Source organism: Dreissena polymorpha, chromosome 1, assembly GCF_020536995.1.
Source record: "Dreissena polymorpha isolate Duluth1 chromosome 1, UMN_Dpol_1.0, whole genome shotgun sequence".
Taxonomy (NCBI): domain Eukaryota; kingdom Metazoa; phylum Mollusca; class Bivalvia; order Myida; family Dreissenidae; genus Dreissena; species Dreissena polymorpha.
The window spans coordinates 130513532-130528105 of NC_068355.1; the positions used below are offsets into that span (position 1 = coordinate 130513532).

General features: G+C 35.9%; 1 protein-coding gene across 2 annotated transcripts in view; it reads left to right on the plus strand.

Annotated features, from left to right (window-relative positions):
• LOC127849685 (clustered mitochondria protein homolog) overlaps positions 1-14574 on the plus strand; it is a 53493-nt gene that overhangs the window by 15389 nt on the left and 23530 nt on the right. For both annotated transcript variants that reach the window (XM_052382434.1, XM_052382440.1), the window contains exons 7-20: positions 237-466; positions 1230-1458; positions 2237-2339; positions 3590-3710; positions 7957-8048; positions 8219-8259; positions 8875-8929; positions 9223-9301; positions 9652-9757; positions 9957-10065; positions 10626-10746; positions 11700-11827; positions 12548-12625; positions 14072-14215. In XM_052382434.1, coding sequence (XP_052238394.1) covers positions 237-466; positions 1230-1458; positions 2237-2339; positions 3590-3710; positions 7957-8048; positions 8219-8259; positions 8875-8929; positions 9223-9301; positions 9652-9757; positions 9957-10065; positions 10626-10746; positions 11700-11827; positions 12548-12625; positions 14072-14215 — 1636 coding nt within the window. The remainder of the gene's footprint in view (positions 1-236; positions 467-1229; positions 1459-2236; positions 2340-3589; positions 3711-7956; positions 8049-8218; positions 8260-8874; positions 8930-9222; positions 9302-9651; positions 9758-9956; positions 10066-10625; positions 10747-11699; positions 11828-12547; positions 12626-14071; positions 14216-14574) is intronic.

A 14574-nucleotide genomic window follows, 5' to 3' on the forward strand; every position in this document is an offset into this window, starting at 1 on the left:
ATAGTGCATTTTTAACCAGTGTAAAGAGTGCATGTTGTGTTTATATTATTAGCATAATAACTACATTCAATTTTAAGTTAGATATCAGCGCTGCCATTAAATTCAATTTCGGTATGTATCTTCTTGTTGGAAATTTTTATTAGATTATATTAAAAATCCCCAAATTTTTCAAAAAATAAAAATGCAAATGACCCTTTTATAAAAAAATATATAACATGACTCAAATCTCCATGCAGGTGCACAGAAGACGTTTTTAACCCACGCCCCGCCGCCCAGAAGTGTCTCTCACACACACTAATTGAGCTACTCAATCAAGTGAGCCCCACATTCAAGCGAAACTTTGCTCAGCTGCTCAAGAAGCGAGGCCAGAAGCATCCGTTTGAGCGAGTGCCGACGCCCTACCAGGTGTACACATGGATGGTTCCCACCTCTGAACACACTGTGGACTACATCAGAGCTGAAGATGGTAAGTTAGTAGGACATTTTGTTCATATTTCCTTCACGTGGTCCAGTTGCTCAAAACTTTAACAGCCGGTAATGGGAATAGTCTGTAAACCCTTTACCACTTAGATACATGTTTTGACGCATTTGTAGTCCCTTAGAAATTTAGATTTAATTAAAGACCTTTCTAACTTGATTCAAGCTTTAAAGGCTTCATTTCAAACCCTAATATACTGATGAGCAGCGAACAGCATAGAACCTGAACAGACTGCAAGTAACTCGCAGGCTGTTCTGGCTTTATGCTGTTTGCATATAGCCATGTTTACTTTACATCTGAGTGGGAAAGGCTTAACTTCAGACCCAAATAAAATTTACTTTAAAAGGAGTAATATTATCAAGCATGTGCAAATTATTTGAGAATACACAATTGTTTATAATGGACATTAAAGGGTTATTAATCAAGTCACATAAATTACTTGATCAATAAGGCCTTGGTGCTCTGAGTTGTGTTAATGCTTGTATTATGCAACAAACATAATTATAACAAATTGTGACAAACAATGGAGCCACATTATTCCAGATGTCTATTTATCCCTTTATCATCAAATCTTGTAATAAGTTGAACAAGTTCAATTTGCACAAGAAATAGAAGGTTTAAGTAAAAAAGGGTCAATTTTATTTGGAACAGCTTCGTATTTCCCCCAAGTTCAAAGAAGTCAATTTTATCTCAAACAGCTTTTACAACATGGATTGGCTATGAGTTTTAAAATAAATTTTATCTCAAACAGCTTTCACAACGCGGCTTGGCTACGAGGAACACATTCCCGGCCAGACCCGTGACTGGAATGAGGAGATCCAGACCACCCGGGAGCTGTCCCGCAAGACCTTGCCAGAGAGGCTCATCAGGGAGCGGGCAATCTTCAAGGTGCACAGCGACTTCGTGGCAGCCGCTACCCGCGGGGCCCAGGCTGTCATAGACGGGAACGTGATGGCAATCAACCCTGGCGATGAGGCAAAGTATGGTTGTGTTGGATGCTTGGATTAGGATTTTAACAAGAATAGCTAGAACAAACTAAAGACATATTTCAAAAGGGCTTATACGTCCCCCGCATTCTGTTCCAAAAAAAAAACTTGTCCATAGGCCCACATTGTATTTTTGTCTCAAAACTGGCTGTATGTCGATAACTTTTAATATATTCTTGACTTTGTCTTGAAGTCTCTTAATATAATCTAAAACCTGATTTATGTGAAATATATTATGTTTAAATGCAAAATTTAACCTTTTTATGCCCCCAGATCGAATGATCGGGGGTATATTGTTTTTGACCTGTCTGTCTGTCTGTAGGGGGCATTGTGTTTCACAAACACAGAATTTGTTTCATATTTTTATTACCACACATGCTATATATTTAAGAATTTTTTCCCCTACCGGTTTAACCGGAAGGGACTTATTGTTTGCACTCTGTGAGTCTGTCAGTCCATCAGCCTGTCTGTCACACTTTTCTGGATCCTGCGATAACTTTAAAAGTTCTTCATATTTTTTCATGAAACTTTTAACATGGATAGATAGCAGTGCAGACATTATGCATGTCATTTCGTTTTGTTCCAATGTCAAAAATTCTGGTTGCTATGGCAACAAATAAAAAAAAAATTGATCTGACAATGGTTGAGCCGGTAGGGGACATATATTGCTTGGCAAAAGTCTTGTTTATATAATATGTCAGCTTTTCAATTAATAAAGACAAAACATGTTATTGTATTCATTTGATATAATCTAAACAACTTTCCCTTGCAGAAACCAGATGTATATCTGGAACAACATCTTCTTCAGTCTTGGCTTTGACGTCAAGGACCACTACAAAGACTTCGGTGGAGACTTCGCTGCCTATGCAGCACCTGTAAGTGTTCACTTGAAGGATAATAATGAGCCTTGTCAGTGTTGTTTTCTTCTCCATTTTAGAAATGGGGCCGGGTCCCTTTGGATTGGGAAATATCGAATACTTATGTGTACAATTGGGAAATTAATGGTGTTGATTTTATGCTTACAAAAACTTTAAAATTGACAGTAAAAGTGATTTCAGTATTGTAGTTTCTAAGGTTTTACTTATAAAGCTGGATTTTGAGATAATTGACATGTTTCGACTTATTTAAAAAAAAATGGGGGAAAACTTCAATTGGTTATTTTTAGGTTCCATTTGTGAAAAATGTATACTTTTTTCCATTGGGAATGGGTCCCCCTACCAGACCAAAATTTGAACGAAAAATACAACAACACTGCTTGTTCTGGGAAAATGAGGCTTAATTAATGTGCCTTAAGTATCGTCCCAGATTAGCCTATGCAGGAGACTTATCAAGGATGACATTTCCGCTTAACTTGATTTTTGTTTTAAAAGAGTCTTCCTTTATATGAACATTCTATATAGTGGAAAGTGTTATTCCTAACTAGCATGTGCAAACATCACACACTAATCTAGGACAACACTACACATATGCATTAAGCCCTGTTTTTCAAGAACGAGTCTCAAATAACAACAAGTCTGTACATCTGCCACTGGTAAATTAGGATTCCCAGTTGTCTATGGGTTTGGTTACTTTAAGTCTCATGCTTGCTTGGGTAAAGTGTTAACTGCTCATTTTGATGATGGTCATTCATAAAAAGTCTTACAATGTTGTGGTTGAAAGGGCAGTGTTGTTAGCTCATAGTCATGCTGTAAATGTCTAAATGAGCCGTGCTTTGAAAAATAGGTGTGCAAAAAGGTCAACCCAGATTAGCCTGTGCAGTCTGCACATGCTTATGAGGGATGACTTTTACATTTGTTTTTTATTTAAATGAATTCCCTTACTAGTGAACATAAAATAAAGGCAGAAAGTGTTACACAGATATATTAAACCTTTGCATGCTGTGAAATTTGTCATCTGCTAAAATGTTGTCTGCTGAATTTGTAAAATAAGTAAAAAAAAATATTATTTTTTTTCAAAGAATACTATCAGAATAGCAAACAGTTTGGATCCAGATGAGACGCCACATTCTGTGGCGTCTCATCTGGATCCAAACTGTTTGCAAAGGCCTTCAAAATTCGGTTCCAGCTCTGAAAGGGTTAAACCCAGATTTCAATGAGCAAGGCTCAATTTTACATTTTCTTGCCAGAGCAATGACCTTCAAGGTGTGCGTGCCTATTTCAATGCTGACATAGAAGGGATGTACACACTTGGGACAGTTGTTGTGGACTACAAAGGCTACAGAATCACTGCACAGTCCATCATACCAGGTGAGTAATTTGAATGGCAAGTGTTTAACTATTCTTATGAGTTCTAACAGTTTACCTGAAATTTTGAATCTAATAGGTTGAATAATACTTGTGACAGGGATCAACATTAACAGTTGTCCTATTGCGCCTGGCAAGTAAAAGTTGGGTCGGGGCAAGTTATTTTATAATCTAGTTGTCCGCCCAGGCAAGTGCAAGAAAGAACAAAAAGCATTAAATTTTGACTTTAATCAGGCTGTCAAGCGGTCATACTTTTTCCTACTTTTCATCAGGTTCCTACTTTTTCCTAATTTTTTACCAATTCTTCCCACTATTCCTACTTTTTCATTTTCAATGGAATTTTTATGCCCCCCTTCAAAGAAGAGGGGGTATATTGCATTGCTCATGTCGGTCGGTCCGTCCGTCCGTCCACCAGGTGGTTGTCAGACGATAACTCAAGAGGTCACTAGATCAAAGGTCAAGGTCACCGTGACCCGAAATAGTAAAATGGTTTCCGGATGATAACTCAAGAACGCTTAGGCCTAGGATCATGAAACTTGATAGGTAGATTGATCATGACTCGCAGATGACCCCTATTGATTTTCAGGTCACTAGGTCAAAGGTCAAGGTCACAGTGACCCGAAATAGTAAAATGGTTTCCGGATGATAACTCAAGAACGCTTAGGCCTAGGATCATGAAACTTGATAGATAGATTGATCAGGACTCGCAGATGACCCCTATTGATTTTGAGGTCACTAGGTCAAAGGTCAAGGTCACAGTGACCTGAAATAGTAAAATGGTTTCCCGATGATAACTCAAGAACGCTTAGGCCTAGGATCATGAAACTTGATAGGTAGATTGATCATGACTCGCAGATGACCCCTATTGATTTTCAGGTCACTAGGTCAAAGGTCAAGGTCACGATGACCCAAAATAGTAAAATGGTTTCCGGATGATAACTGAAGAAAGCTTATTCCTAGGATCATGAAACTTGATAGGTAGAATGATCATGACTCGCAGATGACCCCTATTGATTTTCAGGTCACTAGGTCAAAGGTCAAGGTCAAGGTGACCCAAAATAATAAAATGGTGTCCGGATGATAACTCAAGAATGCTTATGTCTAGGATCATGAAACTTCATAGGTACATTGATCATGACTGGCAGATGACCCCTATTGATTTTCAGGTCACTAGGTCAAAGGTCAAGGTCACAGTGACAAAAAACATATTTACACAATTGCTCTCACTACAACGGAGAGCCCATATGGGGGGCATGCATGTTTAACAAACAGCCCTTGTTTTTATTTTTTTAAGAGTTTATTTAGTAAACTTGCAGGATGAATGAATCTATGGCTTGACTGTATCCCTATTAAGGTGCATTCATCTAGATGAGACCTGACAACCCATGCTTGCTGTCTGCTAGCACCTCTTAAGGAAGCATAGATATTTATTTCTTATGTAACTTTTGAAATTATTGACAAAAGTTTTTTTTTAAGTAAAAAAAGTGCCTTGTTTACTTCCTTAGCATTTGTACACTGCAGACTTTACTACCTTACACAGTTCCCAGTGATGCAAGAGCTGAGGGAATCCATTGTTTATTCCAGTTTTATTTTGTTTCCATTGACAACAATTTGACCAAACCTTATGCATGTTTACATGATATTGCTGTTTGGAATGTAGAGATATTGAGATACATGTATTGTATGAGTGGTTATGTAATATGGAATTTATTACACAAGTTATTTGAAAAAGATAAAAACTGATGCTTTGCCGAGTTTTTATCATTTACAAATATAATGTCATAAATTCCGTATTACATGACAACAGATATGATGTTCTATTGATATCATAGGTACATCATGTTTAGTAATTAAAGATAAATGCACAGGGCCTAAATGCCCTGATACATTTTCTGATGATGCCATAGCTAGTGAGGTAACTTCAAGGTGTTACAGCGTAGTATTAAAAATATTAAACGGCATTATTACAATCCCGCAACGTCATCAATGATGTAAAAACCATTATTTGAAACTGGAATAAACAATGTAGTGCAACTGTTTCATTGACCAATCAATGATGTCATAAAAGATGTCAGGTTATAAGGTCCTATCTCCAGTTGCACAATCTGCTCTGCAATGACCAGTCATTTTGAATGTAACTTAAGTCATTATAATTGCACCCTATTGTCAATTTAAAGGTTTCAAAATCTAGCTGTAGCAGAGCATTGACACTGCTTTATATACTATTATTAATCTTGTACAACAAGTTGGTGTATCACTATATAAATTTGGTTTTCTGCTTAAGTATATAACATGCACAATATATTACCATTTTTATATCCATACACAGAAGACATCTAACCACTTATTTGATGATACACCAAAATGAACAGCATCTAATTATACTTCTTTATCAGGGTAGCTTTGCTTGAAGCTTAATTATCATAGATACACTATAAGTGCTAAAATGCCTAGTGGGAAAACAAAGTTTAACCCTTCATGGATGGAGAAGTTGGACAACAGTGGAGAAACACTTTGATCGTGGTGCAAGAGAGATACCGGCAATGAGTTTGCAGGATATTGTACTGTCTGCATGAAGTCCATCTTGTGTAGTAATTCTGGTGCTAATCAACTGATAAGTCATGCAGATGGATAAAAACACAAGAAAAACATGAAATACATGCATGATTCACATAAGCGTTTGTTTGGAAGTGCTCCAAATCCAAGCAGCTCTCAGGGTGGTGGGGATAAATCTTTCTGTATGCAAGTACATCCATCACACAAGGAATAGGTGCAAAAGGCTGAAATCATCTGGCCCCTTAAGGTAGCTTCAAGTGGGTATCCATACAGAACATGTGATGGCGCTCCTGCTCTGTTTCAAGCTATGTTTCCTGGACCTGTGTCTAAAGATTTTGCATTATGTACTCCTACTTTTGAGGGAAAAGTTCCTACTTTTTTCCTATTTTTTTGGCAAAAGTAGTTCCTATTTTTTCCTACTTTTTAAAAAAAGGTCACTTGACAGCCTGCTTAATTAGACTTTTATTGCTGTTATCATTTTGTTAAATGTGCAAAAGTAAAAAAGGTTTTGTGGTGTATCATTTTGATCTTTATTAAAAATATGAGATTTACAGTTAAAGTGATATTTCATGTTTGGGCAAGTAAATTTTCTAAGTACTTGCCTGGCAGGGAAAGTTGGTTTTTAGGTTAATGTTGAGCCCTGTGTGACACAATTTTTTTTAACTAAATGTATCTATCCGATTGGTTGAACTTAACTTGTGAATCAAATTAGTTATATAATATTTATCTATCTGGTTGGATGCACTAAAGTTGTGTATCCCATTGGTTGAACTTCAGTTATGAATTCTGACGAAAGTTATGAATCCTAATGGTTGAATAAATCTTGAATTTTCACTGGTTTAAGTAAGCTAATGAAATACTATACTTGAACAAAATATATATGAAACCCCATATGTAAACTAAACTTATGAATAACAAATGGTTGAACTTATCATTTGAATTCCAACAGCTGAACTAAACTTATTAAGCACAATGAATGAACAAATGTTATGAATTTCTTATGTTAAACATAACATTGAATCCCAATGGGAGAACTAAACTGGTGAAATCAGCGATTTTTTTCCTTTTTTATAATAGCACTTTTTTTCATCTGCCAAAAAACAGCACTTTCCAAAAATAACAACAACATTTTGTTAATTTCCATTCGCAGCTCTATGGCTTGAACTTAAATATAATATTGACAACTTGACAACACTTAGTTATCAATTTTAAAGTATTTTAAGCAACACATCAAGTACACCAATTCCCCAATCTGAAGACATCACAACGTGAATTTTCCCAATTGGGAAGTAACTCCCAGACTGTTTAGGTTTTATGCTGTTTGCTGCTCACCAGTATCTAAGGGTTTGAAATGAAGCCTTTAAAACTTGAATCTATTAAGAAAAGTCTTTAATTACATTTAACTTTCTAAGGGACTAAAAACACGTCAAAATGCATACCTAAGTGGTAAAGGGTTAACTAAATGAGTCCACTTTGTTGAATGAAACTTATTAATCTTAGCATTTGAAATAAACTAATGAATCCAAATTATTCAATTATACGTATGTATGAAGCCAAAACTTTAAAATTATTAAGAAACTTGTTTGAATGTTCATTTTTCTTATGAAAACTATCAAAGTACATGTATTTAAGTGTACTTACTTTAAGGTTAAGTTATGAAATTGTTAAATGTTCTTTTGTTCAACATTTTTAGGTATATTGGAGAGAGAGCAAGAGCAATCGGTGGTCTATGGATCTATAGACTTCGGGAAAACTGTAGTATCAAATGAAAAATATAAGGAATTGGTAAGTTATTTGATATTCATTTAATAAATGAAATTGTATGCATACATGTTATATCTCTGCACAGGTGAAATGAGTTACTGGCCCTCAGAAAACAATTCTCGTGTATTATGAAATCAATTTCTTAAGTGTTGAAACAGCTGCTGCATTCTTATTGTGTTTTTCTTTTTCAGCTTCAAAAGTCTGCTAGTCATCTGAAAATCAGACAACACAAGTATGTTTCATATTATATGGTCTTTAAGTACTAAATTCCAACAAAAACATACTTCTTTGTCTTTTAAATTGTCTTTTACAATATAAATATTCATTAATTTCAATGATCAATCTGAAAAGCACTAAACTTATTTGCTTAGTAGTAATGAAACAAACAACATGAACATGTTGTCGATGGAAGAAATTAATTGATATGTTGTTCCTTACAAAAAAATGTCCTGTACTTCAGTGCTGTTGTGAAGTAATGTAATAATGAATTAAGGAAAGCATGCTGTTAAGTAAGGTTATCATAAATTAAGGAAAACACATTATGAAGTAAGGTAATCATGACTTAAGGAAAACTTTTTATGAAGTAAGGTAATCATGAATTAAGGAAAACATGTTGTGAAGTATGGTAATCATGAATTAAGGAAAACATAATGTAAAGTAAGATAATCCTGAATTTAGGATAACATGATGTGAAGAAAGGTAATACTGAATTTAGGTAACATTATGTGAAGAAAGGTAATACTGAATTTAGGTAACATTATGTGAAGTAAGGTAATCCTGAATTTAGGTAAACACTTTTATGTATTTCAAGACATGGCTAGTAAGACTTCTTTATTTATCATTGCAGGGTGCTTAATGAAAAGAATGAAGAAATAGAATTGTTTTCATCAATTGAATGCAAGGTTTGTAGATTTTTAGAGCTGTTCAGACTTTTACCTCTATTTAAATATTTCAAAAGTCAATGAAAGACTTGTTACTATATGAGAAAAACAGCATACAATTTAGTTATAAAACCCATATCTATGTAATTATGGGTGATAAATTCTAAAAAAAATATTGTATTTGGGTATTGTTGATTGAATGCAAGACAATTTAATCTGAAATTGTTGGTTAGCATTTGATGTTCCCTAGAACTTTGAGCAAAGGACTATCTAAATAAACATAAGATAATGGTAAAATAATGCTTGTATTGCAGGGTATCGTTGGCAACGACCAGCGACACTATGTGCTTGACCTCCTGAGGACCACACCCCCTGATGTCAATTTCTCCACAGGTAGGCATGCCATTTGGATTGTCATGGGCCATGGTCTTCACATTGAAGTCATGATGACCTAGTTAAGCTTCTAAAAACGTTGTATTTGACCTTTTTCCTTGCACTGATGTGTAAGAATGTGTGTGCTTTATGATAAGTTAGTAAACAAGTTTTTCCTTAATTGGAAAGCTTTGCTGAATGAATGTTCTTTTAAAGGGTCGTCCCAGATAAGCTGTCTTTACAAGCTAATCAGAGACGACACTTTCCACATAGATTTGATTTCCCTTCAGGCACATGCATTAAGCCCAATTGTCCCAGAACGAGGCTGTATTCTGCCTCTGGACACTAATTTCGTATTCTTTGTTGTGCAGTGGCTGCAGAGGAGCTAAGCACCGACATGAGAAACCATGGTTACCCCAAACCACACAGACACAAGCTGTGTTGTCTGAGACAGGAACTGGTAGAGGCGTTTGTCGAGTAGGTTTTTTTACTTCATTACTGTAATGAAGTTAGATTATTGGATTTCTGTGTTGATAAAGATGGAAAAAGAAATTGTAGAAAAATAATTACTTTTTAAGGGAATGAATATTAAATTGTTTCACATAAATTTGAATTTATGTGTGAATGTAGTGAAATGTTGTTTACAATACATATTCATTCGGTCTGTTTATTACAGGAACCGCTATGTTGTGTTTGTCCGCACTGCAGCCTTTCACTTTCAACAGCTTCAGATGAACAAAAAAACAGCCCAGGAGAAAGACAAGCTGGATTCCAAAAACTGGAAGGTATGGCCCATGAGTACACAGGAAAAATTCTTAGCTTGTTTTAATAGATCTATATGAGCCGTGCTCTGTGAAAAGGAGATTTAATGCATGTGCGGAAAGTGTCGTCCCAGATAAGCCTATGCAGTCTGCAGTCTGGTATAATTATCATGTCATTAGTTTTTGTCTACAATTTTGTACATTTTTATGCAAAATAAAAAAATAAATGTGTTGCTTTGTTTTGAAAGTTCAACACTTTACATTCAAATAAATGCTATTGACTCGCTTTCAAACCTTCTGGCTCTGAAGAAAAATGGCTTCATGCAACCTGCATAAAACCAAAGCAACATGCAAGTAACTGGCAGTCTGTGTAGGCTTCGTGCTGCTTGCTTCTCATCTGACAGTATCTTGTGGTTGGAAATGAAGCAATTAAAACTTGAATCTAGTATAAAGGTCTTAATTTCAATCCCATTTTTGTATGAACTATAAAAATGTCAAAGTGCGTGTCTGAGTAGTTAAGGGTTAAATCAATGCCAAAGACTAGCATTTAAGTGCCAATGACGAAGATGTCTGTTTATTTTCAGGACATATCATCTGAGGTAAAGAAAGTTGTAGCAGGTGAGGACACGGTGGGTAAAGACTCCCTGGAGACTGATGAGGCCAAGAAAATTGTGGAGGCTCTCACTGGAAATGAGAACCAAACCAGTAAGTTGTGCTGGTCTATTTATGCTATGGTGGTATTGTTCAAATGAGCCGGGTTCAGGGAAAACTGGGCTTGTAGCATTGCGTAAAATTATCTTACTAATTTAGCATGTGCAGTGAGCACTGGCTTATCTGGGACAACTGTGTTTCCTAAACTTGATTTTCACTAAGAAGAGACTTATTCCACACAAACAATACCATAAAACTGGAAAGTGTCCTCCCTGATCAGCCTGCGCACACTGTGCCTGCATTAAACCAAGATATCAGCCTGTGCACACCCCGCCTGCATTAAACCAAGATATCAGCCTGTGCACACCCCGCCTGCATTAAACCAAGATATCAGCCTGTGCACACTGCACCTGCATTAAACCAAGATATCAGCCTGCGCACACTCCGCCTGCTTTAAACCAAGATATCAGCCTGTGCACACCCCACCTGCATTAAACCAAGATATCAGCCTGCGCACACCCCGCCTGCATTAAACCAAGTTATCAGCCTGCGCACACCCCGCCTGCATTAAACCAAGATATCAGCCTGCGCACACTCCGCCTGCATTAAACCAAGATATCAGCCTACACACACTCCGCCTGCATTAAACCAAGATATCAGCCTGCACACACTCCGTCTGCATTAAACCAAGATATCAGCCTGCACACACTCCGCCTGCATTAAACCAAGATATCAGCCTGCGCACACTCCGCCTGCATTAAACCACGATATCCTAGAACAAGGCTCAAGGTGCAGCCCCTAACCTGGTTATGTATGTTTCATCAAAGACTGCATATCAATGATGATACTGCACATACTTACAACTATGTATACAGCTTTCAAAAACTAATTTTGTATTTATTAAGTTATTTAAACATACCTACATTCACTGGGAATACTTAACGTCAATTTCCATACAATTGTTTACATGCTTAAGCAACATCATTTGCATAATACGTCTGCTGCAGTTGAAGAGAGCAGTCGAGACATCGTGAAGAAGGCAGCAATCGCTGTAGGATCTCTCAGTGATACAGAGTTCAACGTGACCTTTAACCCTGATGTATTCCAGTCCCACGTGAAGCACGCAGACCCTCAGGTATGGTACAGAGTGAGAAGAGTGCTCGGAATGGGGATTGAACCTTTTAACCCTTTCCCCAACAAGAAGAAAAGTGAAAAAAGCTTTTGCAACCAGCATAAAACCAGAACAGCCTTCGAGTAACTCGCAGTCCGTTCAGGTTGAATGCTGTTTGCTACTCATCGGTATCTAAAGGTTGGAGATGAAGCCTTAAAACTTGAATTTAGAAACAAAGGTTTTGAATTAAATTCAACTTTCTATGGGACTACAAAGTAACAAAGGTTTTGAATTTAATTCAACTTTCTATGGGACTACAAATAATTAAAAATACGTATCTAATTGGTAAAGGGTTAATCTTACAGTATCGGGTAGTGCAGTCCTGTTTATTAGCTATTGTGTATGTTGAAAACCGGTAAATAACGTGAGGTGAAAGGCTATACAATTTGTATTGTACCTACATTTGCTTATGAAAATTCATTAAATTGTATCTCTTTAATTAGAATTTATACCGTAGTGAAATAAGGTATTACATTTTAATTATTTGTTTTTATATGATGCTTTTAATTACTTCTTTAAAAAATGCCAATGACATAAATTCTTGTATACATGCCAGATTACATTTTTATTTACAACAAATATTATCTAAAGCAAACATTTCTGTTATAACCATTCATGTAAAACAATTTTATTATTTATTGGTATAAATATAATAGTAATTATGTTTGTGTTTGACTGTCACAGTCCTCAATGCTGAGGAGAGAAGAGCAGGTGGTGAAAGATGCTGCTGAATTCCTCGTGCTTCATCAGATTCCTACACTGGTACAAACCCAACCTTGTAATGTTCAACAAAGCTGTAGCATCTTGTCCTCAGAGCTATCAAAAAGCAATTTCTGTAAAGTGTTCACTTACCTGTTACAGTTTATACCAACACACAAACTTTAAACATTTGCCACCAATTTTTATGCAATTGTTACTCACACTTTCAAGAAGTTAAAATGCATTTTACTTAAAATGTGTCATTGCTACAGCTTGTTACATATTACAACATGCACAATCAGGGAGTATTTGTCGTTACTGTGACAAGGTCTAGTGTTTATTGGCTTTAACCGTTAAGAAGGCTCAGTGTAAAATCCCATAGCTTAATGTAAGTTGCACACTTTTGTGTGTTAAACACTTAACTGTTAGCATGATTGTTATAACATTAATTTAGTTTCCAATGCCCTTGAAAAAATGGTTGATGCACTTGACAAGCTGCAAAAATGCACACAAACTTATTGATTGCTGCACTTTTTTTGTTTCTCTTATGCTGTTGGTTGATAATGAGTACCTTATGCAACCATGTGATGTTATCAGTTTTTTGCCCAATTGTGAAAACCAATTGTCCGATGCAAATTGGGAAAAATTAGTCTGAATTACCCTGAAATTTGGAAAATAGGTGTTATGAAATCTATGGCAACTATTCTTTTTAATTGTTGGTACATAATTGCACATTGCCATTAAACTATTATTTAACTTGCCTTTTTGAGGACATATTCACTGTCAGTTATAATTTTATATGTAAGCATGAATATAATTTGTTTTTGAAATGAAATTGACTCAACTTTCCTTCATTTTGGGTATTTTTGTGACGGAAATTGAAAATTTTATGATTTTTTTGCTTGGGAAATCCTTTTATTGGTTCTTAATAAAGAAGGAAAAATTGCTGATTATTGTCCCCTACCAGTTTCACCGGAGTGAACTAATGGTTTTCGCTCTTTGTTTCTTTCTGTATGTGTGTGAGTCTGTCGCACTTTTCTGGATCCTGCAATAACTTTGAAACTTCTTAATATTTTTTCATGAAACTTGAAACATGGAATGATGGCAATATGGAAATTATGCACGTCATTTTATTTTGTTCCTACGTCAAAAATTCTGGTTGCTATGGCAACAAATAGACTAGAAATACTGATAAAACATGGTGGTTTTCTGGATCCTGCGAAAACTTTAAAAGTTCTTAATATTTCTTCATGAAAAGTGAAATATGGATAGATGGCAATATGGACATTATGCAAGTCATTTCATTTTGTTCCTACATCAAAAATTCTGGTTGCTATGGCAATATATAAAAAAGGTAGGGGACATATATTGCTTGGCAATATTCTTGTTCATTAGTGGAATTTTAACAATATGGTCAATTTATTTAATTATTGATAAATCAATTGTGTAATTGGTTATTGTAAAATAAAAAGATGTGTTTTATGATCCCGTTTATATTGTACCCGTTAGGTGAACGACTGTCTGGACCACTCGTCTTCGCCGATAGATGGCGCCACCCTCACAGAGACGATGCACACGAGGGGTATCAACATGAGGTACCTCGGAAAAGTGTCAGAGACGTTCTCCAAGTACAAGTCTGTGTCATATGTTTATGTGAGTATTTAAGATTTGTGTTTTTAAGCCCCCGGATTGAATGATCAGGGGTATATAGTTTTTGGCCTGTCTGTCATTCTGTCTCAAAACTTTAACCTTGGTTAAAGTTTATCAATAACAAGATTAAAGTTTTGCAATGTTAAAGATAGCAACTTAATATTTGGCATGCATGTGTATCTCATGTAGCTGCACATTTTGAGTGGTGAAAGGTCAAGGTCAAAGGTCAAATATATGGCTTCAAAGGGGCGCAGTAGGGGGAATTGTGTTTCTGACAAACACATCTCTTGTTATTTTAATGCCATAAATACATACCTGCTATCCCTAGCTATACCTTTCTAGGAGGATTAGCTTCTCCAGAA